General features: G+C 36.6%; 3 protein-coding genes across 4 annotated transcripts; 1 reads left to right on the top strand and 2 right to left on the bottom strand.

Moving 5' to 3' along the window:
* Positions 1 to 478: 478 nt before the first annotated feature.
* On the bottom strand, positions 479 to 1,895 carry LOC115628917. The gene is made up of 2 exons (XM_030525180.1): positions 1,840 to 1,895; positions 479 to 1,773 (listed from the first exon to the last, which is right to left on the bottom strand). Exon 2 carries the CDS (start codon positions 1,717 to 1,719, stop codon positions 1,024 to 1,026), a length of 696 nt encoding a protein of 231 aa, XP_030381040.1. The 5' UTR covers positions 1,720 to 1,773; positions 1,840 to 1,895; the 3' UTR covers positions 479 to 1,023.
* A 2,694-nt stretch (positions 1,896 to 4,589) lies between these two features.
* Positions 4,590 to 26,099, top strand: LOC115628865 (monocarboxylate transporter 12). Of its 2 annotated transcripts, none has more exons than XM_030525118.1 (10): positions 4,590 to 4,702; positions 17,780 to 18,154; positions 20,326 to 20,445; positions 20,510 to 20,613; positions 20,679 to 21,149; positions 21,216 to 21,392; positions 21,468 to 21,581; positions 24,955 to 25,285; positions 25,363 to 25,563; positions 25,642 to 26,099. In XM_030525118.1, the coding sequence occupies exons 2-10, from the start codon at positions 18,001 to 18,003 to the stop codon at positions 25,803 to 25,805; spliced, it is 1,836 nt and encodes a 611-aa protein (XP_030380978.1). In that variant the 5' UTR covers positions 4,590 to 4,702; positions 17,780 to 18,000; the 3' UTR covers positions 25,806 to 26,099. The 2 variants fall into 2 exon arrangements, with proteins under 2 accessions (XP_030380978.1, XP_030380977.1); XM_030525117.1 differs by lacking the exon at positions 4,590 to 4,702 and adding an exon at positions 6,782 to 6,929.
* LOC115628866 (fatty acyl-CoA reductase wat) lies at positions 22,064 to 24,755 on the bottom strand. The gene is made up of 7 exons (XM_030525120.1): positions 24,241 to 24,755; positions 23,405 to 23,493; positions 23,241 to 23,350; positions 22,970 to 23,171; positions 22,543 to 22,911; positions 22,334 to 22,483; positions 22,064 to 22,267 (listed from the first exon to the last, which is right to left on the bottom strand). Exons 1-7 carry the CDS (start codon positions 24,727 to 24,729, stop codon positions 22,183 to 22,185), a joined length of 1,494 nt encoding a protein of 497 aa, XP_030380980.1. The 5' UTR covers positions 24,730 to 24,755; the 3' UTR covers positions 22,064 to 22,182.
* Positions 26,100 to 26,811: the final 712 nt, after the last annotated feature.

The raw sequence follows: 26,811 nt of genomic DNA, 5'->3' as shown, positions 1-26,811 counted from the left end.
AGCTCGTTATGAGAAAGTTTATTAGTCTCGTCAGTTAATTTTTAACAAGTCTGATGTATTTTGTAATTCATTTACATATATTTTTTGGACTTTATACAAACTGTTTATTGGTAATGTGTGTGAATAACTAATTAAATCAATATACTCATTGGTTGCTTGTACAATAAACTTGACTACAGAAATTACTTAAAGTAGTCTTGGTTTTCAAAGGAACAGGCATTCTTAGTCAATGGGACTCGTACACGAATAGGCAAGTGTAAATCACAAGTCCAGCTGATTACTCATACTTATTACATATAGGATGTGGACGCAGATTTCACGAATGCCACAACAATAAGAACAAAGGCTGAGACGAGCAAATATAGGAAATTTTATAGCTGATACAAACTGATAAGTCACTCAGCAGATTTTAGTGGGCCATTGTACTCCTCGCAGAATTTGAATGGAGATATGTACATGCGAGTATTTACAAAACATATAGTAGATATACAGTTGCATTTATTTGGCTGCAAACACAAAAAAGATTACATGCAGTTGGTTATATTTACTTGGACGCATTACTGAACTAAAATGAACTGAATTGTGAGCGCAAGACCAGCGGGAAATATATATGGTATAATCATCGATTTGCTCACACTCTCTGCTCGGAACCCAATTAAATCTTAATGTACCTCGAAGACAATTTTGTTGTTGCTGTAGCTGTAGCTGTTGTTGTTGTTGTTGTTGTTCTTGATTTGAAACTCTTGACAATCTGCAGTGCACGTGTATGTGTTGAACAAATAGAACATATTTATACTTAGCTAAGTCAACTTAGCAAAAATCGAACGTTATACGAGCTAGTCCGTAGACGAGTCGCACTATCTGTCCATAAACACGGACAGCGTAAATAGAATTGCCGGAGCTTAAAAATAGCGCACATGTTTAAAAATAAGAAACAGCCCTGGAGAACTATCGCAAAGCACACTGCGAACACGCCTCTTTCTCTGGAAACGGGAGCGTATTGGAGACAGACCAGACACCTTCCTAGATGATGTGCAGTTTTCTGCCCGCACTGACTGTAAGCTCGTACATTTTTCCCACTAGATAATTCCACGGGCTGAACGAGGGCGGCGGCAAGATTGGCACCATGGGATTGGGTGCCAACATACGATTCAGGAGCAGTGTGCGGCCGACACTGTAAAGTGTATATGCGCACTGAAGCATCGATGACAACACCATTATAGTCTTCACCAGGGACCACATTTTGTACATTCGGCGGCGTCTTGCACTGCGGCTGGCGCTGGAGCTGGGGTTGCTGTTTAAGTTTTCAACTGTGCCTCGTTGCAGTTGGAGTATGGGCTCCGCGTCATGTGAGAGGACTCGTGGGGATGTAAGAGTACTGGTGGACCCCATCACACTTTCAGTCTGGGTAGAGTCGTTGCATTGATCTAACAGGCAGCGCTCCATCGTTTGAGTGCTCATGCTTATGAGCATTTTGCCACAATTCGAGCAATGGAACTCGATGTCATCATTCTCGAGCACCTCGTAGAAGCTCCTAGGCGGAGTCTCATCCTCTAACCGGGGGTAAAGCACGGCCGTTTGCCACAGCGCCCTATACAGTTTTTCAGGATCGTGAGTTTTCAGCGCTGTATTGCAAAGGGAATCATCGCTGCAGCCCTCCTCATCGCTGTATATGTCCAGCGTCGGGAGGCGGGGATACGGATCGAATTTGTGCGACATGGATCAGATGGAGTCACAAGGAAATAAGTATATGCGAGTAGCTGTGACTGTGTGCTAAAAAGTACGGTAACTTACATATATGGGGGCGCATTGTTTACACATTACTTTTTTATTACTTACCATGCAGTTCCTGAATATGTAAACAGAGAGTTTCAGAATTTGTACTTCTTACTGAGCATTTCGAACTAAAAGTGTTACATTGATTGTAAAAACAACGACGCCTTTGATTTTCAAAAGGATCATCATGACATGGCACTACTAAACTTGTTTCTGAGTAGTCCATAAAATTTAAGACATTAAAAAAAGCCAATTAAAAATTGCTTAAGAGAAGAAGAAATTTCAAATTTAAAGTGAACCGGGTATTCTTTTTATACACTGTACCGGAACGGTGCAGGAGTATATGAGGTTTGCACAAAGTGAAAAATGTAACAGGCAGAAGGATGCGCGGTAGACTCAAACACACACAGTATATATATTCGTGATCTGTCCGTCCGTATAAGCACCTAGATCTCAGAGACTATATTTTCCAGATAGATGTTTTATATGTGCACATAGCGCAAGTGTATCTTAAAGCTTGTGTCCTTCCCCCCAATCCCCCGCTTTTAATGACTTCCCATTTTAAAACAAGTTATAGTCATAAATGTAATCTCTGCCAGCAGCTGTTGTTGTTTCTGCTGTTGTGGCTTAACTTTACTCTGCAATCATACTTACCCACTAATTTGCCGATCAAAATTTTTTTATATTACATTTTTTTATTGTTTTCTTATTAAATATAATTTATAAAACTATTCCACACATAATTACCGAGTATTTTAAAGCCGGGGCACTCGTCTTTAGCTTTTCCACTTGTTATAAAATACTTTTAAACAAGAATTAAATAGCAGAAATATGAAGCCCGAACGTGCTGCAGCGTCTACTTTCCGATATCGGCCAACACCGCTTCAGTCTATTTACCACCATAGACGCCACAACTACATTATCAACATTTCACTTCCAGCTTATATTGCTAAATAAAAATTATCATTCATATAGGATTTTATTTGTTTAGATCAGATTCTTCATTCTGCATTAAAGAAGTTTTGTTGTCCCTTTCTTTAAGTTCTGAATAAACACCTTTTAAACTGGTGCCAAACGTTAACAAACGATGGGAAGCTAAAATCTGATAGCGCCACTGCAAATAAAAATTAAGTAGGCTGTGCCACAATGTCATTCGTTAATTATAATCGTTTATGCTGAAACATGAATTTGTGAGAGGTTGCACCACATATCCTTATAAAAATGAACTTCAATACTATCAACAAAAAACCTGCTATACTACTACTATATACTCCATGATACTCCATGTTTTCTTTTTTTTCACTAAATAAAATTTATGTGTAGCTCAAAATTATCTTATTGTGATTATTTCCTGCTTTAGTGCTTTTGTGTATAATTCAAAAACAAAATTCTGCCTACATTAAAAAATCATTTCCTGATTTCGTGCTAGCTATGTATGTATAAGTATGTAGGTATGTGCTAGCCTCTACTTTATTTTATTAGCAGTAGACATTATATGGACAATATGTTAGGGTCTCGAACATGAGCCCGAAGGTTGAAAATGAAATGCATGTACAGGCAGATGACTTGTCTAATCAATGAGCAGATCAAGTATACTTGTATTACAAAAAATATATAGCCTCATTATTTTATATAGCTATCATTGCTTATTGCATTATTAAATTCACTATCAGCTATGCTAAAATTTTTATATATTGTATATATGTACATATGTAACTTTGCAATTTACCGAAACCGTTTGATTTTACTTTTGTATGATCCGATATTCGCCTTGTTTTGTTATTGATTGCTGAAACAGCTGATTGTGACTGAACTTTTGCACAAAAACTTATTGGCTTATAACAATAGGCCTTTGCACACATTTATTTTTATACATTTAGAAAATTAACATTTTATATTTGATGCAAGGAATGAAATTTGTGGTGGTTAAAAAATAATTTTAAGTATGTCATTCAATTGAAAATTTTTTGTTATTTAAATTAAGGAATGTACTTTGTGGTGGTTAAAAATTAATTTAATAATAATTTTAAGTATGACTACAAAACATTCAATTGAAAATCGTTTGGTATTTAAATACCATCATAAACACCATAAATATTAATACTGAAAATACTGAGATTTGTTTTCAATAGAAAACTTGTTCATTGTCTGCAATTTACTTTCAGTTTTACTGACAAAATCGGCAAAATATATGCTCTTATATTATGTATTATATTTTGCTTTTAAAGTAATTAATGCATACATATAATAAAAAAGCATAAAATAATGATAAATTTGTGATAAATATTGCATAAATTGTAATTAAATAAAAACGCATAAATTCTTATACATAAGAATGAGCTACGTGTATATACATACGTAAGAATATTGCTACATGATGTGATTTGTTCGGCTTCCGTCCAGCAATACAACGTCTGTAGAAATTTGTAGCTTCAAATGATGGAAACCGTTGGTAAAGTACTGTAGAAAATTAACAGAAAGGCATACTATACACCTGTAAGAGTATATGTTTTCCTGAATGATTTATCAAATTTGGTGCCAACCCCAATATGCCCTTTCAATTTAGGGTATAGAAAATAGCGACAATAGCAAAAATCAATTCGTTATCATTTTCAGTCACATTTGTGCTGTTATCAAGGTATATTACGAGGCGCTTGTAAATCTCTTGACGGTGGGGCGGACAAAGGCGCCATAAATAGCGAGAACACGACACCAACAGCAACAACAGCAACCGCTCATGGGAGTCGCATTAATACCCTCACTTCCCTCACCTAAGATTAACAGCACGCGTACATGTAAAAAGTGGCTTTGATCGATTGATTTGCGGTTGATGTTGTAATTAGGCAATAAATGGCTTTAGAAAGTGACGATTGACCCATCGAGATTGTATTGCTGATTGTAGCCCGCCATCAGTCAGACTTACTAGGTATGTATCTTTTTATATTTGAATCATAAGACCATTTTCCACACGCCGCCAGTACTTAACGTATTTACGGAACAGATATGCGCTCTATGCGAACCTGAAGCGAACGCTCTATACTTAAACCCAATGCCAGAGTCGCACACTGGGGCGTAGTTTTGTTTGCTACAACATGGATTTATTTCAATTAAATATTTACATATATTTTTCTATGTATTTACACAGCGTTGCTTTCGATCAGCATGACGAGGCAATGCTTGATCAATCGCGATGAAAATTTTCCAGAAAGTGACACTTGATTGGAATCAATGTTATTATCAAAGCAGTCACACAAATAATTATAATTAAGAATATTTGTGTATGTACGTACAAATTCGAAATGTCAATATTGAACAATGTTCAAATGCAATCAACAACAGACTAAAATAGACTATTATAGCCCCAAACAGAACTGAAATAACCCTGTCTTATCAGGGTAAAGTAATTAAAAACTCAATAAATGTATCAAAACGAAAATTTGGTCTAAATATGATAAACAATTGCAAATTATATTATGACTTTTTTTTTTAATTCAACCCAATTCTATTTAATTTTTAATAAATTTCTTGTAATAACGCCATAACAAGAATTAAATATTCCTTTCATATATAATGGATATTATTTCCTAGATAACTAATATTGAAATGCAAACAAACCTTATACAGAATTATTACCATTGAAAACATGCATTTTTTTGTCTTAAGCTTTAAGAGCTGTTATTGAATACTTGTATAAGAAACTTATTTTTGCAAAATTGTAGACACTGTAAACAATAAGAAAAGCGCGCGCGCGGCTTCCTCGCAAAAAATGTATAAAAATCTTTCGATGAATAATGCTGAAATATACCTAACTATAGATGATACTGGCCGTAGAAGTTGCGTCTCTTTAATTTTCATATATGTACAATTAAAAGATTATAAAAAATTTGTTAATTATTAATATTTAACACAAATACATGCGCGGACGCAGAGACAGTCGCAGACTATAGCGGACAGACAGCAGCACGAATGGCGTTGTCGGATGGATTGTGTTGGTGTTGGTGTAGAGGGAGGGGGAGGGGGAGGTGGGTGGCGGGTATTAGGCTTATGCATGTGCACATTTCTGTTGCGGCTTCTCGCAGCGCTCTCTCGGCTGCTCTACGCTCTCTTTTAATCGCATGTGCTTGGAAATTGTGTTCTCTTTTGGTATTTGCGTGTGAGTGTGTTCGGGGCATACATACATATATGTAGCAACAAATGGGCGCATCGGGAATTTGAAATATCAGAGCCATATAATCATTTACATAAAATTCGTTCGTTTCAGATTTTGTCTTGAGTCCGAAAACGCGTTGATAGTGACCATCGCTGTTGTTGTTATTATTATTGTGGTCGCTCTCCTGTTCAATCGCCCTGAATTTCGTTCGTTTACTTGTAACTGATAAGACAAGTCCATGCTCAACACAAAACTTACATATGCACAAAAATACACGCACACACATACACACATTTCGTACATATACTAGAGTATCTTTCAGTTTGCCATTTGTGTGTTGTTGCCATTATCGTTGTCGGCAGCGTCGTTCTTTTTGAAATTTTATTTTAATTTTTCCTACACATTTCATTTAATTTCATTTGTTCGCGCGTTAACGACGGCAGCGGCAGCGGCAACGGCAACGGCAGTAATAAGAACAAATAATCGGACCTGACTTACTAACTGAATTAACCGATCATTAACTGATCTAGTAACGGTCGGTACCGTAGTAGTGCGTAGCCAAAAATCGTTGTACAATTTTACGTTTGAGTGCCTTTCGCGTTTCGCCAGTTCCGACTATCAATCGAACCTTTAAACTTGTAATTGAATATTGAATAAACAAACAAATATTTTGATATACAATGAGCATATGTGCATATAGTACTGTCAATTTTTTTTTTAAATAATTCTGTCAAACATTTTTAAAATACCGGAACTTAAATTTTCCATGGAGAATGTGATTTTTTTTTAAGTGTTCTCTTTCCTTGTTTTCGTTTTGTTGCATGCGCTTGATTGGAAAAAATCAAAACAAAATAAAGTTCCGCGTGTGCTCGTAATTTACAAATATACAATATGTACACGCATTTTTGCATGCACATTTGTATAATGCAGTAATGCAATAAAAAGAAAAACAACGCAATTAAAAATACAAATTATAAATACAGATATTCCTAAGTGCAAAATTGTAAGTGCTACTCAAATTTGAATATTGATAAATTATAACGTCTGAATATTAGGGCCTTGTTTGTATGTACACATGTCCAAAGAAGTATATTTACGTAAATATATATGTATTTATATACTTATATGCATACATACTTCTCGGCATGTCTGCTCCAGAAGTGTCAACCGAGTCGGCGAAAACGAGAATGGGAATGCAAGTGCAACGTCGTCGTTTCACACTTGCGAGCAACTCGGACAACGTTTGTTCTCTGCATCGCGCCGATTAGAAGAACTATTTATAAAATTTGTTTCAAATACGAAAATACTTTGCGCGCGCACACACACACACACATACATATGTATTTGAGTAAGGTGCATGGCGCCTGAGCTGATTTCTACTTTGACATACATCCGTATATATGTACTTGTATATGTTTGTTTATAGGCAGCCTGATCATTTGAATTTATTGGCATGGGGAAGTGGCGAGAGTTTGACTTTTAAAACATTTCCATTCCCCCAGTTCCACATTCATACGCTTGTGCTTTTCCAGCAGCAAGTGCTCCATTAAAAGTAATTTTCGGAAAAGTGTATAATATGCCAATGAACTTGAGTCCCAAAACCGAGGGAATGGAGGGTAAAAGTCAGGATATTTATGGATAACCATATCGGCAGATAATGCGGATTTACATTTTTATTTAACTAACACATTCCTGGGGCCTTCGCTCCAAAAATAACAAAGTTGTCAAAACGCAAATTTGAGAGAAGAAGGTATTTTTTATTTTTATCACAACTGGGATGATTTTTAACAAATATTCGGTGTTGTTTGTTTGTATTGTCACAAAAGCTCTTATAAAATATTTAAAAATTAATTAGTAATGATATATTGTTGAGTGACTGAAGAACAAAGCAAAAGCCAAGGATATACCAATTCAAATCAATGCGACCACGAGTCGAACGTCATTTATAATAGCCGTTTAATTTAATTATCAAAAAACGTCAAGTACGGAAATAAATACAAGTAATAACAAGTTATTTTGGGTCCAAAGTTTAGTGGAAAACTGCGCACCATTAACTGTGGCCCTCTGACAGGACAAAGAGTCAGAACTCAGAGAAATATGCAAACAAAAGAAAGACAACTTTATCGGAGGTTTTCCAGCTCGTAAATGAAATGCATTCAGTGCCCGCTGCAAGAAAATAAAAAGCAGTTCATTCAGAACGACTGCGACTGGAATTCAAACTGGGGCTGAGACTGAAACTTACATTCGGACTCAAAGTGAACATAAACAGTTTTTCCATTCAGCTTTGTGAATGGGGAATCGTGTCAGTGGGCGAAGGTCAAGGGTTACCGCCAAAGAGCGTGAGTCGAGCCACAATCGAACATTGCACTTCACGTGCATTCGTACATACTCGTAGTGCGGCAGTGAATCACGCTGAATGGCAGGTAAGGCTGGCAACTTAATGGGAATGCATTTCGCCTTTTTTTATAAACTAATGACCAGCCGATTAATCGCTGATTGTTACCCGTATGCATCTATTAGTTACACTCAGCGAAAAAATTGTACATTTTCGTTTGTTACACGAATTTCTCCTCTCACTATTTTCCTAAACTAGAATGGAAGCGGAAATAACGAATGTTCCTCAATTAAGAAATGAGAACAATACTCAAAGTGTATGAAGTTAAAAAGCTAGGTAACACATTTATACGGAGTTAATCATTAATTAATTAATTATTAATTAATTTAATTATTAATACTTTAATTAATAATTTTTTCCAATACTGTCCACAGAGGTACGTAAACAAAATTTCCCATAAATAGAGAAATTTGTACTTTTTGGAATCAATTCTAAAAATAAACCTAAGAGAATTTTTTAGCAAAACAATTTTCCACTAGAATGCTAGAGGGTATTTCCCGGTTGAGCATTATCGAATTCTCTTTTTTTTCCCTAGTGTGTGTGCAAAAACTTGATGAAACTTAATCAGCATATTAGTTACTGAGATCTTCGTCGACCACTAAAGACTAAAGCACGTTTTCGATAAAAATAAAAAAATGTTGTATTGCCTCGTGCTTTGTTAAGTTGTGGAACTATAGTAGATATATACTGATTACTGATCTTAGATACCGCAATACTGACATTCTTCAGCGAAAGGCTGTTGGGCTTAAAAATAATAATTGCAAGAAAAAAACGAACATCATTTAATTTTGCTGCGTGTATATAATTGCTCATGCGCACACAAAATTTATGGGTTCAACGACATCGGGTAGATATTATATACTTAGTATCTACCAATCTAACAATGCGCACATTCAAACAGAATGAGCAAATAAACAAAAAATAAGTAAATAACTTTGGCTACGTTTTATTTGTTCTCCTTGTTGTTATTGTTATTATTATTTTCTTGTGTCTAGGATAGGTCAAGGTAAAAGCATTTCAATATGTGTCAAAACTATGAGAGGAGCAGCAGCGAATTATTGTAGACAACTGGAAGACAGACAGGAGGGTAGGGGAAAGAGGTTATTTGTATATGTCTTATCCGTGACAACGTTCTAGTCTTAACACTTTCACTACGTTTTTGGAAAACAAGCGATAATCTTGCAGTCGTCGCCTTTGGTTGCTATAGCAGCAGCAAAGATACATATGTACAACTATACAATTTTATTTACTTATTTATTTATTCGTCGACAAACAAATTGGTTTACAAAATCAATACAGCAGTGAGCTAAAAAATTGAAAGAAAAGAAGCCAAAGAAATTAACAATAACATCTAATAACAAAACCGACTCGAGAGGGCAGCTGCTTTATTACAGCTTACCAAAAGAAATAGACAAAAAGACATTTAATTTAAATAGTTAATGAAGGGAAATAATTAATAATGATCTACTTGAAATGAAAGAAGAAAAAGGAAACTTAAATTAACACGAAACAATATACTAAATTCTCGTACTTAAACAAAAGAAGACATTTAATTTAGATAGTTAATGAAGGGAAATAATTAATTTTATCTACTTGAAATGAAAGAGGAAAAAGAAAAATTAAATTAACACGAAACAATATACTAAATTCTCGTACTTAAACAAAAGAAGACATTTAATTTAGATAGTTAATGAAGGGAAATAATTAATTTGATCTACTTGAAATGAAAGAGGAAAAAGAAAAATTAAATTAACACGAAACAATATACTAAATTCTCGTACTTAAACAAAAGAAGACATTTAATTTAGATAGTTAATGAAGGGAAATAATTAATTTGATCTACTTGAAATGAAAGAGGAAAAAGAAAAATTAAATTAACACGAAACAATATACTAAATTCTCGTACTTAAACAAAAGAAGACATTTAATTTAGATAGTTAATGAAGGGAAATAATTAATAATGATCTACTTGAAATGAAAGAAGAAAAACGAAACTTAAATTAACACGAAACAATATACTAAATTCTCGTACTTAAACAAAAGAAGACATTTAATTTAGATAGTTAATGAAGGGAAATAATTAATTTGATCTACTTGAAATGAAAGAGGAAAAAGAAAAATTAAATTAACACGAAACAATATACTAAATTCTCGTACTTAAACAAAAGAAGACATTTAATTTAGATAGTTAATGAAGGGAAATAATTAATTTGATCTACTTGAAATGAAAGAGGAAAAAGAAAAATTAAATTAACACGAAACAATATACTAAATTCTCGTACTTAAACAAAAGAAGACATTTAATTTAGATAGTTAATGAAGGGAAATAATTAATTTGATCTACTTGAAATGAAAGAGGAAAAAGAAAAATTAAATTAACACGAAACAATATACTATATTCTCGTATGTAAAGAGGTTTTCTTTTCTCTTACTTCAATAACAACTTGTAATACTCTCTGACCAAACGCAGGAAATTTTTTAGCCGGTCCGGTTGCTGCAACTTTTCTTTGGGTTAATAAATAAAATAAAATATGATATGGATAAAATATGATATGGAGTTAAAGAATAACATACCGTTTACGTTTGCATTGTGGCTTATGTAACTTTGGAAGTTGTGTAGCATGAAAGGGGGAGGGAGGGGATAAGGGTGTGTCTACAATACAATATAGTATACTATATAAACATTAAGGGATCAGATATATATATGCTTTCGGCATGTTACTTAAATTTCGTAACTATCGGGTAAGGGGAATAATAAATGAGGGTGAGAATCGATATCTTAGTAAGTTTGCACAATTTGTACAAGTTCTTAAATTAATAATAATTCATTAGTCGTTGGGGAATGTAGATGAAAATATAATTAATCTGCACAGAGTTTTCAGTTTTCAATACGTGTTCTTACAAAAAATAACACAACATTATATTGGACCATTAAAATTAAATTGTCCAATGATATAGACGATCGATTCACTTTGATTACTGTTTCAAGAATATACATACTTGAGAACCTGATAATCTATTAAGATGATGTATTTTTAAAGTCAGATTATTTAGTATAGCTAAGTGGGAGTTGTCGTCATAATTCGATAAGATTAGTTTCTAAGCTTTTTATGTTATTTACTTGCCAACTTTGGAAGTTCGTCCGGAGTGTCAGATAGACGTAGAGAAGACTTAACATACCGTAACATACCTTGTACAAACCGAATACATATACTCTTTATAGCTTAAGGGTATTTGTATATAACAAGAGCAGAGACACAGCTATTAATTTGTGCAATCATTGTTTATTTAAATACAAATAATACGATAATGTTCGAATGTCTGTAGATATTTATATATGTATACTCGAATATGTATAAACAATAACAGATATGCAAAAAATAAACAAACAAACAAATATGCAGGGTACGGCCCAACAGTAGGCAATTCTGATAAAATGCAGCCAAACGCTGCTCATTGCCGCTTATCTTTGAACTCGGCCTGAGCTGTCTGTATAGATGGATATATGTATATAGTACAAGTATAATGAGCACATATCGGTCTGGTAGAAATCGGTCTAAACAAAGGCGATACTTATTCAACGCCGTTCACTCATTGTTTGTGATTAGACAAAAAGTATTTCACATGTGATTTACTTGTTTATTTCTTAGTCTATATGCTAGCAATTTGCGAGCTCTGATCACCAGTTTGCTCGCCTCTTCTAATTAATGAAACTATTAATTGCCAGTGCCTTGATTGTTAGCTAACGCTGCGTATACGCAATATGCTCTCTGCTCACAGCTTGTGGCTTTGCTTGCTTAGTTAGCAAAATTGTGAAAATCTATGCTCATCTCAGTGAGTGTCATGGTCAAGTTGATGGTGGCAGGCATCTGGGTAGTGATACCGCACTCCCCAAACGAATCTGAACGAACCGCTGAGAGCACGGCCGTGATAAGCGGGGCCAGTGACAGCTGCGGATAATTTTTTAGAGGGGGAATAGGGGAAAAGGCAGGTCAGACGCTGAACTTTGAGCTGATCATACGCGGTGTTTTAATTGCTGTTGATTGCACAAAGAGCCTGACACCGCCTCACGACAATTGTTCACGTTTTGTTTCCTCTTTTTATTTTTTGGCCCTGTGAGTCATTCCCGACTAGGCGCCGTTTCCTGTTGTTATGCAAAACAAGAGAGAACGCTACAGTCGAGCAAGCCCGACAGTGTAATACCCTGTACCCAGGTAAACTTCCGTCCATAGCAGCAGCAAAAAGAGGAAGAAGAAGAGCGAACTTGTAGGAAATTTTGTTTCGCTAATAACTTTTCTTAGAATTAACCGATTTAGATGCAATTTGAAACTATTATGCCTAAATTGTGTGTGCAAAGTTTGGTTAATGTAGCTTTTGAAATGTGGACAGTATTGACGAAGGGGGGGGGGGGGGGGGGAATTGCAAAAAATAAAATAAACTCGTCCTTTCTCGGACATAGGAGAATCTAGATACCAACTTTGGTTATTCTAGCTTTTATAGTTTCTGAGATCCTCGCGTTCATCTAGACAGACGGACAGACAGGCAGACGGGCGGACATGTCTAGATCGATTTCTCTCGTCTTGCTGATTCAGAATATATATACTTTATGGGGTCGGAGATGCTTCCTTCTGCATGTTACATACTTTGCACAAACCTAATATACCCTTTTTACCCTACGGGTACAGGGTATAATAACAAGAAGAAAGAAAAATAAGCATAAATAAATCGCAAAATGCAGGCAAGCCGAGCACTTTGTTGCTGTTTTTGTTGCTGTTGTAGAACGCCCCCCTTTTTTGCTCCACTTACTCGCACTTTGGTTTCTAATCAATCTTTGTTTGCGTTGGGCTTTGACACGCCCGCTTTTGAAAACTTTGTATTGTTTTTCCTCCAACTGTTGCCTGTGCTGTTGTTATTGCTGTTGTTGTGTTGATAGCAACTTTGTTCTATATTAACTCAGTGCATTATCGTGTCAATATTATCATTATTGCATTCGTACTTGCACAGCCATCCCATTGCTGCAACTTGTTGCAACTTTTGCGCTCTGCCTGGTTGCCTGCGTGGCAACAGCATACGAGTAAACAACAATAATAATAAACAGCGTATTCTAGCTCAGCTAAGTCAAGCCACTAGTTTAGTCAGATGCTTGACGTCAACATCTATTGCCAAATTCCGAAAAAACTTCACACCTACAAATTTAATCTTAGCCAGTTTAGAGCGTTATTTTCTTTTTCTTTTCGTCAATAAATTCAAATACAAAAACACTGCAACGTTGCTCTATTAATTATGTAACTACTTATTAACGCGATTGATTGGTGATCGAACTTCATTCGAAAAATGCATTCAACGTACTCAAATTGATCAGAAATCACTCTTCGCAACAGCAATCAAGCTAAGAACAAATGCAAACCTCTTTAAACAAACAACTGTATGACTGAAAAGTGATCATTTTTATCTTAAATATTTTAATTTCTACTCGTGGATCACTGAGCTTACGTTAAGATATACATGTATCACTAATATAAAACTAGCTGTGCGTTTTATAATTGTATTTGAATGGCAGTAGCAATTAAAAATGTTTTTTTGAAGCAGCAATGGAGTGATTTCTTGATTTTGTGACTATGATTAAGGGCTACTACTTCTATTTCAGTTTTTCTTTAAAGTTTCTGCTTATAAGTCTTCCTCAATGAATAAACATAAATCTGTAGGATGCGGATGTAGTTGTAGATGGTTGTTTTTTTTTCATTACATTAAAATAAATTAAAAATGAAACGCAAATTAAAAGCATGAAAAAATAGTTCAGCAGACGGTCTCAGGCGTAAATTTAAAGCTTTCTGTCTCTTTTCCCAAGCAAACAATATTAGATTTATAAGTAGTACATAAGTAGTACACAGTGTAGTTTTTGGGCTAGTGTTATAAGTTAACAAGTGAAAATCAGGGGAAGATTTAATTACATTATAAACTCATTTATTATCGCGTCGATTGTGATCAAACATTTTTGCCGTCTAATAAATTTTTATTCATATATTTTGCACGCAGGAAATTCTCAATGCCGCTCTTATTTCAATTCCAATTCATCAAGTTAAAGCAGTTATAATAAATGAAAAAAACTAGTCCATATATCATTATTATCATTTTCAAATTACTAAATCGAAGTTTTTCTTGAATATGCAGTTAACTATTTTGGAAACTAACTATATACACAGGTTAAAGCTAATGCAAAATATTTAACAGCTGTCAGAATGGGTAAAAATTAATAGTTCCTTATGTCAACAAATACCTTACTGGTATATATATAATATAAAAGTTTTGTTAGTTGAATTTGCGGGAGACCTTTAAGAAGATAATTGGATTTTTCAACAGGACAATTCCTTAATTCACACTGCAGACACTACGAAGGCACATCTACATATCATCAAGAAATATGCCGGCTTTAGAGTGGCCAGGACTTAAACCAAACTGAAGACCTCTGGGAAATCCTATCAGCCAAACATAAAACCAAAAGACTCAATCAAACAGTTTAAAAAATCATTCTGAATGCAGAATGGAAGAAAATTAGTCAATTAACACTAAAGCAATTGGCGGACCCAATGCCTAACCACTTAATAAAGGGAAATGGAGGGCATAGAAACTATTTAAATAATCTTAAGCTCAAAACCTCACACAATAATTTAGAAAATTAAGCACAAACTTATTTACTTTGATATACGTATAATGATTATTTAATTTAACAAATGTGAAACCTTTTACAAATTGAAAAGCATATTTTATTTATTCGTTTGGTTTCTAATACTTTTTAAAAAGACATCTACGCACATAATCTTCTTTCGCATATTCACATTTCTACTTGTATACTTGAGTACGGGATACTGTTTATTTAATTTAATTGTTTTCTACTATTTTTAAGTTTTATAAACCTGCACATTTTCAATAGAATGTCCATCTAGACATTTGATAAAGAGACAGCAATGTATGTGTGCAGTTCAGATTATTTTTGAACAGCTGTCTGTTGATCGGCTGATACAGTATTTAAAAGAATAGCACTTTTGTATCTGACTGCTAGTATTTGCTTGAAGTTCAATAAAGGGCATCGCTCAGTCGATCATTAGCAGCGTTCGCTCTCTTTGGTTGTTTTTTTTTCTTCTGTCACACACCCCGCTTTTCTACTAAATGTGCGCATTGATAGACAAAAACAAATGCTGGGGGTCTAAATAACAGATAACCAGAGCTCTATAAATGACTTTCATTAAAAATAAAACCGTTTGCATAGAAGCGTTTTACGTCTGTTTTTATTTCTTCTGCTATGACAAAGCCAGCTCTTGCTGCCGCTGATCCACAAATAGGCCTTCCGCACTTGTCCCGCGCAGGTCAAGCCCAGTGTGATTGGATGACTCGGGTGCGAAAACAAGGCAATAAAGAAGGTACAACAACAACATAAACAAAAGCAATGATAATTGCCAAATCATACATACTACGAAGGGCAGTTCGCAGTATAAGTATTAATTGACAGGCGGCTCAAGAGGCCAGCAGAGCCTGATAACCGCTTTGGATTGGTTTTGGATCTCTATGTACTATACGTCTATATACTATACTCGTAAATGGCAGTAACGTCAATGGCGCCAATGCCGTTTCTTGCTCTTTTGCATATTAAGCGATTGAAAGGCCGAATGACTCGTTACAAGTTCAAGGCTGAGATGACGGAGATGCGTATGAGGTGGATGCTCCGAAATATACAAACATAAGTACCACTTGAGGCGCAAAAATTTAACAATGGGCGAATGATACCAATTATGTTCAAGTAACATCCCCGAACCGACGCTTCAAAGTATTCAAATGGCTTCAAAGTATTCCATTTAAGAACACAATTGCACTCAAAGCGTTCAACAACTTAATAAGCACCATATATACTGATTCTGAACCGAAAGGGCTTTCAAAACATTGAAATAGTAGCATCGAATTATGAAAATTATATGCGAAAAAACAGCACTAATCAGGTGAATAGTTTTAATATTCAAGCAGGCAGGAGATGACTGTATTTATAAAATTTTTGTTTTATTTCCTTTCTTTTAAAATTTCAATTAATCAGACTGTTTTTTCTATAAAATATAGCATCTTAAGGAACGATTAGCACATCTGAACTCAAGCTATCCATTTATAAAACAAGTGTAGAAGATTTCCTTTTTTTTTTGTTTTGAATACTTGACATTTTTTGTATTGCGCAACATAATTCATACTTTGCTGGTCCCGCTTGAACGTAATATGATATATAAGCTGATATAAGCTAAATATTTACTTATTTATATGAAATGTGAAACATGCAGTAAATTGAGGATTTCAAGTTTTTCACCGACAGTGTTCAGTCCAGTTCTCTTTGAGAGGCGGTTTAGATGCGAGTGTAAGATAAAAACAATAATTGTGAATTCTACAAAAACAAATTTAAACTCGGTATGACACGACAAGTGCAATTTATAAAGAAATAGAACAAAGTGGCAAAAGTGCGTTAATGCCTTTTATAGACCTTTTTGTTTATGTTTTTTGTTGCTGTTTGTTTAACTGTAGAAATCTTAAAAGTATTGGCAGAAATTCTCACACTTGTGCTGCCCTAAAAACAGAATGTGTATACACGTTTTTAATACTTAGAGAGATGCAAATGCAAAACAAGCAAAAAGCGCTTTCGAAGCAAAAGGAAAGGGTATATGAATAGTTCGCCGCTCATGACCACTAAGGAATTATCTTTTTATCGTTGTTGTATCGCCTAGGCGAAGAAATTAAAATATTTTTAAATCATATGCAACAATGGTTTCTAATATTTGTATATTCTGTGCCCAAAAAGTTTGTTTGTCCATCTATGTATGTACATATATCAACATAAAGATATCAGAAAGTATATATAACATAGGTATTCAGGTTTCCCTAGGTCCAAGCTTGCGTTTTCGATGCTACTTATTAGAGATTTTCCATAACTTTCGCAATTCTTGGAATTGTACACCCAAATTTGTAATGACTAACGTAATAATTTAAGAGTAACCCGATGCTTGTAATCCTAGGATAAGGTTTATAAGCTACTAAGGTAAAGGAAGCTATAGTTGTAATGTAATCCATGCCCATGTTGTGTTGTTGTTCTTCTTCTTTGGTTCAACTCTACATAAACATAAGCCCAATACAAATTATTGCAATTGAAAAAGAAGGCCAATAAATGTGTTCGTAGGTGTAACAGACCATTTAAGCAAATTAATTAAATGGAAATAATAAAACAAAAATATATAGCTTGTACATGTAGTATACAAATACAAACTTATATATGTTTAATATGTAAGTAATAAGTTGCTTACATACATATGGGGATTGTGCTTAGCATTCCATTTTTGCTTATATTTTAAACTTTAAAATTTAAAGTGTACCGTAACTTAGAGATAACAGATGAATTAATTTTTTTTTCTTTTTTTATCATCTATTTTCAGCCATTTGCCTTTAGACATAACGTTGTAGTACTAGTGGCAAGGAAGCCATCAACCGACCAATCAAATAAGAATCTACTTCAGCTGCTTGATTGTGCCAGTCGCAGAAAGACACCCACAAGAAGTACAGGGAGGAAGGACAATAAAAACACATAACTGGAAATTCGCACCAACACTAATAATAACACAACAACAAAAGCAATAGGTGTTGTACAACACTTAAAATGGTGCACGGTCCGCCCACTCGCAAGAAATCACAAGCGAGCAATGGAAATGGGAACGCGGCCTGCGACATGGAACTGGAGCCACTGCCCACTCCTCCGGACGGTGGCTGGGGCTGGGTGGTGGTCTTTGGCTCTTTCATGATACACATTGTCAGTAAGTGAAAGCATTTTTTTTTACACAAGTGCCAACTGGCTCGGCTTAGCTCGCTGCTGCCTTCAAACGGCATTTTGTTGTTGGCCGTTGAATTGGAAGTGCTTGGCAACAGGCTTGGAACGCTTGGAGTGCATTCATAAATCAAAAGATTGCTTAGTTATTTGCCGGACTCGGCCGCACTTTATTAGCAGACCACTATAACTCATATAGATACATATATCAGTGTTTAGGCTGTCATAAATAAATACGGTTAGCTGTTGCCAACTAAATTTATCAATTTTCCAATTTACAAATTTACGAGCAATTCAAAGGTAATCCACGGCCTCCCTTAATGGTTGCAACACTATTATATATATACAATTTATATATAGTATGCACAAGTATATTCGTATGCTACAAGTTACATACTGGTATAGCAATCAGACGTTGTTTTTTAACCGATTATACATAGTTGTCCGAGTTAATCTTATCACACGTGCACAGTAATTGGTCTGCCATAAGAAAATACATGGGGCTATCTATTGGCTGTTCGTGTTCGATAATGGCTTGGGCTCTGATCGCAATCACAATCATATACCTGCCAGATCGGGCCACCGAAATGGAGACGCCAATTGGGACCGATAAATAGGGCTGGTTGAATAACGAGGTGTTCGTGCTTAATTAATAGCCAACTTAACTGATTTACGAGCACGTCCATCGCAGAGTTGAGGTCTACTTCAAAAACCAGATTTGTCTGGCTGAGCGCTTTATGCCCACACACTTAGTTAAAACTATATTGTTAGAGTACTGTGCTCAAGGTCGTTCGCAAATTTTGCCAAAGGAGGAGGCCGAAAAAATACAAATTTTTATTAAATAATTCAAACTGCGTCAAAATGCATGACCTGAAAAATATATACCTTATGTATTTTAATATGTTCGTTAAGCTTCATTATACCTTAAATGTATTTAATTAGATCGGAAATATATAGAATTAGTTTATTTATTTAGATTTGAATAATTGTAGGGCATTTGAAGATTTTCATTGTATATAGAGTATCAGTATGTATCAAAAATGTTACTAAATAATACGCATATAAGCGGAACTACAATATGCATGCATTTCTAGTCTTAGAAATATCAGGTCCCAATTCTTCCCGCAAATAGAAAAAATCTAAGAAGTCGAAAACAATTCAATGAAAAATTCTTTGCAAAAAAGCTGGAAAGGATTCAAAGTTTTCACAGAAATTATTATGGACATTTATTTTAGCCAACCAAGGTGCTTTGAAATACCCTTATGTGTTGCTATAATTTCTGTCCGTTTAAACTTTAATTGAAAATAGAGAATTTGAGTGTACTGCTTGTAGAAGAGACCACATTAAGCTCCCAATTCTTCCCGCAAATAGAAAAAATCGAAGAAGTCGAAAACAATTCAATAGAAATTTCTCTGAAAACAAGATCGAAAAGATTTGAAGTTTTAACATAAATTATTATGTAAATTTATTTTAGTCAACCAATTTCTGTCCGTTTAAACATAGACTTAAAATAGAGAATGTGAGTACAATGCCTGCAGAAAAGCGGGTTCTAAGACCACATTTTAGTAGCAAAGTCAGGTCCTTCAATATATATGTGTGTATGTATTTATTTTCACTAAGCACTTCACAAAACTGTCTTGCACAAGGAACGATAAAAAAAGTGATGCTCTCTTTATTACATATGTATGTATGTCTTGTGTACCTCTGAGAGCGGGAATGCTCTCAGTGTGTACACTAATGCTTATTAAACCAAGTATAAAAGTGTATACATCCTTACTTTCTACGGTGATTAGAGTAACGGCCTGCTACAACATTGAAAAGCCTAAATTGCAAATATAATAAAGCCTTACCTTTCGAATTATGAGAATTACATGTAGATTTTGCTCAAAATGCTCGAAATATCTACAATTGTCTAATGACTCAATGTACAATATAATGCCAGCAGAAAATAGGGTTCTAAGACCACATTAAAAAGCCTAAATCGCAAAAATAATAAAGTCTTAGCTTTTGGCAGGCTATGAGAATTACAATTAGATTTTGCTCCAAAGATCAACAATTGTCTAATGACTCGATGAACTGTCCGAATGACAATCAATTATTATGTTCCCCTTTTCTATGACGCCTACAAACAATAAAAAAAATAATGCTTCCGACTTTTAGCTGATGGCATGACATATTCCTTTGGCATATTCTACAACGAGTTCTTAACGTACTTCGACGAGGGCAAAGGTTATACAGCATGGGTGGCTTCCATTATGGTGGGAGTGACGTTTGCTTCGGGTGAGTATCGACAGCTAATACAAACTTTTGGGCGGATAATTAATGTAGCTCCCCCTGTTTATAGGCCCTATTAGTTCGTCGTTCGTTAACCGTTACGGCTGTCGAGCGGTTACTATAGCCGGCGCCATAATAGCCGCCAGCTGCATCATACTCAGTGTCTTCGCGCAGGTAAGAGACTTTTAACTCAACCATCTCCCAGGCGGGACTTTAGGGAATTTTGTTTTTTAATTTAGAATGTGCTGACGCTTATCCTTACCATTGGTTTCGGAACTGGCCTGGGATTTGGGCTTATATATTTGCCCGCTATTGTCAGTGTGACGCAATATTTCGAAGCCAGGAGATCCCTGGCGACGGGCATTGCAGTCTGTGGCTCCGGCTTTGGCACTTTTGTATTCGCCCCCCTAACAAACTACCTAATTGGGTCTTATGGGTGGCGGGGTGCTATGCTTATCATTGGCGGCGTTGTGCTCAACTGCATTATCTTTGGTGCCATGTTTAGGCCTCTGGAGGCACCTCCGTCGGCTGCCAAGCAGTCCAAAAAGACGACCATCATAGATCAAAATACGACATCTGCAGAACTGAAGCCTTTGAAAGCAAATTGCCTTAAGCAGACAGATCAATACTTGCAGCTGCCGCCACGCAATGAGAGTGGCTCAACCTTGTGTCGCTCAAATAGCGTAGGTCACAATCTGAAGCCGGGTCTGGTAAGTGCTGTCGTTTTAATTATAGCCCCTACCGATGACACATTACTCTGATTGTAACATTTCCAGAACAATAACTCGAATAGTGCCGTGAATGGCTTGGCTCCGCCCATGACAGTTAAAAGCACTAGCAATGATGACATTTCACGTGTGTTCGCTAGTCAGCCTCAGCTGAATCCACTGCGTGATGGACATCGGGAGCACTCCGCTAGCGGCACAATGTACCGACCCGATGCGCTTTATCAGGTAAATAGCAGCGACGCTTATTCGGAAAGCCATAATATTATATTATATTAATATTAACCCATCCCAACCACTTAGGGATCGCTGCACAACATACCCGAGTATGTGAGCTCTCGCAATGATCTTTCTGGTTCAGGCATCATCAAGCGCTACGGCTCGTTACGGCAGAACAATCAGCTGACTCCAAATCAGGTAAGTGGCTTCAAGGATTCGTGTAACAGACTACAGAAATCTTGCTTCGTGTTGGTTTATTTACGAAAATTGTTCGAAACTTGTATCTTTATGCAGCCGACCTTTGTTTTTCTTTTTTAAAGTACCCAGCAATTCTTCTTTGGTGGCGGACATGGTGCTGTCGCTACAGTTGGAATTATAGTCCGATGTAGTGCCTCCCATTGCTCGTCCAGTTTCTCGAATGCCTTTTCGCCCAGCTGAGTCCACTGTTCCCGCTTAGGGGGACAGCCCTTCACGCGTGATCGGTATTCATCCAGAAGCACAACCAGATATGTTAGGATCAGCACTGAGGCTAGAAAACGAAGAGTAAAATAGAAAAGTTGCGTTGGACGTAGACCGGACAGGGACACGAGGCCGAGCTGCCTTAGCAGACGCTGAGAAAGCGAGGTATTGCAGCTGTCGTCGCAGCTGGGGCGTTGACGCTTCGCGCAATAGCTCATGGGTCTGCTTTTTAATTTTGAGGTATATATTTGGATTGAAACAGGAAATGTGTAATGCTAGTAAAAAACAAAAAAAAAAAAAAATTATTAAAAATCCAGCAGCAGAGAGCAGGCCGAGCAACTCAATTAGGGAAGATAATACGCCATAGCCAACTTAGAAGCTTGTAGAGCAGTAGCAGGCGAACCACGTTGTAGATCACGACCTTACTGTAAGGAGTTTAAAGATAGATAGAGATAGATACTAGAAAGGTAATGCGTCGGTGTGCGACTCACATCTGCATAATACGTTGTGAGCGTCGCAGTGTACTCGGATCTTCTTTGAGCCTGTGACGCCGTATACTATGCAGCATATCCTTGCAAGCTGCAATAATGCGCTCGTTAGTAACGGTAAGCAGATACTCATCATCCAGATCGCAGATAGTGCTGGAAAGTATTAGACGGCTTATACATTAAAATTTTTTACTGTTAAAAGGACTGCCTACCCCCTGGTGTCGTCTAAAAGTTGCTTTAATCCGGTTATACCTGAACTGCTATAGTTATTGAACATAAAGGGTTGCATCACCTTCAGGGTAAGGTACAATTTACGCACAATGCCCATGACAGCGGGCTTGCGACCGCTCAGAATAAGCAGCATGTCGACGAATAGAGCGGGAAGTATCTGCTTTGTTAAGACCAGAAAGTGATATAGCCAGCTGTTGTCCGTGTATATGCAACCTGGTAGTAATAATTGCTTCTCGAATGCAGCACCATACCAAACATCTTGTCTGTCCATTTCCTCAGCAATTTGCTGAAATGTGAATGGTATGAGGGTGCAGGATGAGACCTGGTAGACCAGAAGTTCATCAGGTATGCTAGGGGAAATAAGAGTGCGACGATTACGTTTTGGACTATACATTATGCAGAACTAACCCCTTTTTGTATGTCTCATTGCCTTGTTGCGTAAAATAAAGTAGAGCCTTAATTCCCACATCTTGAGGCGTAAGATCTAGGTGTATGTTTTCTCCGAGATATACCGTTTTCAATAAGCCCGAGCCCACCAGGGTAAATAGACCCATAGCACCCGTTAGCGAGGGCGCATAGCCAGGCACTGGTTCACGTATGGAAAAGAGCACTATCACAAAGATAAACGGATGAGTCGAAATTGGGGAATTTGGGGAAATTGGTGAATACAAGGACGCACCTATGGATGGTCGGTATACAATTACTGGTAGCCGCGTGCGATAATCATTGATAAGTGATTCAGCCAGGTTTTTGGTAAAGGTGTATGTGTTTGGAAAACCTACAATAAGCCTGTAAAATGAAATAGTTAGAAAGTTGCGGGAATTTGTTGAACGAGCAACCTACTTTCTCGTTAGAGCATTGAGCATGTCATCGTCTTTGATAGTCTGCGCTAGCTGGAGACATTTGCGCCATTCCATTGGTGAGGAATAGTACTGTGAACACAGAATGTAACTCATTAACTAACGCAGCTCAGCGTTTTTAAAGCTTTGCCTTCCATCTCTCAGGTTGATGTGTTGTCGTGCTTGCTCGACTGCAACTTTCGTGCTTTTTATACATACATACATATTGTACCCAATAGTTTAAATGGTATACTAAGTTTGTGCGAATGTATGTGCGTCCGTCCGTCTGTATGAACGCAAGGTTCTCATAAAGTAAAAGTGATAGAATAACCAAACTAGGTATTCAGGCTCTCCTAAGTTCGATAAAATACGAGTTTGTGTTTTTTTTTTCGGATGCCTCCCACTCCCCGCTTTGCTCAACGATCACAGAGTCGGACACGCATAGCTACAATATTGAGGTAAAAAAATGTATTCTTTTAAATCTGTACTACTCTACTTGTATGTACGTGCTAGGTATTTTGAATTTGATCAACCTTATTTAATTTGTTAAATTTGAGTAAAAAAATTTTTTTTAAATTAGTTTTTTGCTTTTGTGGGAGCGTATACAGGGTATTTAAGAGTTGAGCCAACTCGACTCTAGAATTCTATAATGTTATAATACATTTTTCTTTTGATGTTATAAGCTTACTTCCCTACTTTGGAAAATTAACTATAAATGAATGAATGAATTCATGTCTCATTAATAAACCTAAATTCTTATTCAGTTCCCTGGTTATTGTTTATTTGGTTTGTCCAAACACTTTTAAGGCACTTTCGTTTTCATATCATTTCGGTACCCACCTTGGATTCCACAGTATCCAAATAGGGATTGCTGAAAAACGTAGAGACATGCACAAACACGCGAAGATGGAGTAATGTCTCCGCAAACTTTAAGGCTTCGAAAGTGCCACCGACATTAAGCTGCAGTGCCACTCTTATTGGCTCATCAAAGCGCACCGTAGCTGCACAGTGAAATACTATAGACACCTGTGCCATACGCTTCATGTTCTCTGGCTCAATACCCAAATGTGGCAGGGCCACATCACCCGGAATAGCAACCAGCTTGCGTAGCTCATTTGGTTTCTGCTCGCGTAAAACTTCGAAGATGCTGTCTTCACATATCTTCTGCAAACGTTGCTCGGCGCTCAGTTGTTTGCGAGTACGGAGCAACAAATAGATGCACTTCACATTGCAGGATCTTAGTAGTTTCTCGACTACAGCTTTACCAACAACACCAGAACCGCCGGTAATAAATACTTCGGCGTCCTCGAAAAATTCGCAAACAGTCATGGCTTAGTGTCTTTACTCGTTGCGCGTTGTGACAGACTGACAACGCTGCTGATTGTTTTTGAGGTGTACGCGTGCGGTATAGGCATGAATTATTTATAGTTACATAGCAAACATCAGCGCAACTTGAAATGTGCGCAACAAGAAATTATGCAAATGGGTTGCGAATTAACCGCCTGGTGATTAAGCTGGTTTTTACTGATTAGTTCCCATCATTTTATCCAACAGGAGATTGAAAAATGCTGCGGCTGCATCAGCTGTTCGAAGGAGACGCGCGATACCTTCGCCGAAATGATGAATTTCTCGCTGTTGAAGGACGTCGTCTTCATCATCTTTGCCGTCTCGAATTTTTGCACCAGCATCGGCTTTAACCTGCCCTACGTGTATATCGTCTCTCAGGCAGAGACGCTGAACATCAGCAGCACGGATTCGAGCTACCTCATTGCCATCATTGGTGTTGCCAACACTGTTGGCCGCATTATTTTGGGCTACATAGCGGACAAGCCGTGGGTTAATCGACTGCTTGTTTATAATGTATGTCTGACGGCGTGCGGTATAGGTGGGTTTTGGGAACAAGTGCTTATTCAAGTACTAGTTCATGAACGTTCATTGCTAACAGAAATTGCATTTTTTCAGCCACTGTCTTAGTGCCTCTGTGCGATGATTTTAACTCGCTGGCCCTCTACTGCTCAGTCTTCGGTTTTACAATTGGAGCCTATGTGGGTCTGACTTCGGTCATTCTGGTCGATCTGCTGGGCCTCGAGAAGTTAACCAATGCCTTCGGACTACTTTTGCTATTTCAAGGCATCGCCAGCTTCATTGGGGCACCAATTGGCGGTAAGATATGCCAACCTCCTCTGTCGCAATGATGTCTGTAACGCTTCTACTATCTGCTATCTACTATCTACTATATAGGTTGGATGTTCGACATCACCAAATCGTATTCGCCGGCATTCATCATGGCTGGCCTGATGATTGCCATCAGTGGGGTGGTCATGTTCGCCATACCGCCTCTGCAGCGCTACCAGGAGCACAAGGCTGAAAAAAAACAGAATTCCGAACAGTTAGCTTTAAGTTAGTGTCAGGTGTTGCCGGGCGATTGGGGGCCGATGCGCCCCGTACCTTTGGTATTGCTTTTACTCCGTTGTTTTTTTGTCTTATTCATATTTTCTTTCGCTAGTTTCTAAGTGTGACTTTGCAAATGCACTTGCAAAAACATTTGATATTTCATTATCATGTGATGACATTGCTCCATAGAGCTTCAACGATAAATCACATGAGCACGACAAATAATGATAGGTTAGCTATTATATAATCGTTATATATATATATATACACACAAAGTAGGTAAAAAAAATATTTATAAAATAAAAAAGGCAACATTATTTAATTTTTATTTATTTCTTCGTGAACTTTTCATTGCGCTAACAAACGCATTAAACGGTAAGTTTCTTTAATCGTTCTCTAAAGTAATTGTTTTCAAAATTGTTCATTGATAGCACTTCAAAAATTATTGTAATAGAAATGTTGTTGGGAATATTTTTAGTAATAGAACTATGAGAATTATTATAGTTGCAAGATAATTGAAGTAAAGTCTGAACACTACGAAAAATAGCATATTTATTGTAACGTATAGTAATTAGATTTTATTTTGTATAGGAACAGTTTGTTTTGTATCGTAAAGTATTTTGTACAAGTATTTCGGAGAACAGATCAAAGGTCTATTGAAAGTAACACGAGCGTCCATTCGCCTTAGCGACAAAAAAGTATTTAGAGCGTTGTCATGCTTAGTAATGCATTTAAGTCTACATACAGTGCTTTATAAAAGTATTCGCCGTTCACATTTTTCCTATAATGTTGTACAAAGGCATTGGCTTTAATTTATCAGACATGCATATGTACTTGTAAGTATGTAAAAAGTATTTTTACACTCTGTACATGAAATGTACAAGAGTATATTAGGTTTGCGGGAAGTGAGAAATGTAACAGGCAGAAGGAGGCGTGGCAGACCCCACAAAGCATATATATTCTTGATCAGCATGACAAGACGAGTCGATCTAGCCCTGTCTGTCTGTCTGACCGTCT

The sequence above is a fragment of the Scaptodrosophila lebanonensis genome, unplaced genomic scaffold, assembly GCF_003285725.1.
Source record: "Scaptodrosophila lebanonensis strain 11010-0011.00,11010-0021.00 unplaced genomic scaffold, SlebRS2 tig00000129-arrow-arrow-pilon, whole genome shotgun sequence".
NCBI classification, from domain to species: domain Eukaryota; kingdom Metazoa; phylum Arthropoda; class Insecta; order Diptera; family Drosophilidae; genus Scaptodrosophila; species Scaptodrosophila lebanonensis.
This window is presented reverse-complemented; position numbering and strand designations above follow the sequence as displayed.

What these genes read in the sequence shown, in the direction of transcription:
- LOC115628917 (XM_030525180.1), bottom strand. Translation starts at nt 1,719, where the DNA reads ATGTCGCACAAATTCGATCCGTATCCCCGCCTCCCGACGCTGGACATA.
- LOC115628866 (XM_030525120.1), bottom strand. Translation starts at nt 24,729, where the DNA reads ATGACTGTTTGCGAATTTTTCGAGGACGCCGAAGTATTTATTACCGGC. An exon ending in TGGATACTGTGGAATCCAAG is followed by an intron (nt 23,494 to 24,240) that starts GTGGGTACCGAA and finishes CTGTGTTCACAG; the next exon opens with TACTATTCCTCACCAATGGA. An exon ending in TCACAACGTATTATGCAGAT is followed by an intron (nt 22,268 to 22,333) that starts GTGAGTCGCACA and finishes AACTCCTTACAG; the next exon opens with TAAGGTCGTGATCTACAACG.
- LOC115628865 (XM_030525118.1), top strand. Translation starts at nt 18,001, where the DNA reads ATGGTGCACGGTCCGCCCACTCGCAAGAAATCACAAGCGAGCAATGGA. An exon ending in GACCCGATGCGCTTTATCAG is followed by an intron (nt 21,393 to 21,467) that starts GTAAATAGCAGC and finishes CCAACCACTTAG; the next exon opens with GGATCGCTGCACAACATACC. An exon ending in ATCAGCTGACTCCAAATCAG is followed by an intron (nt 21,582 to 24,954) that starts GTAAGTGGCTTC and finishes TTTATCCAACAG; the next exon opens with GAGATTGAAAAATGCTGCGG.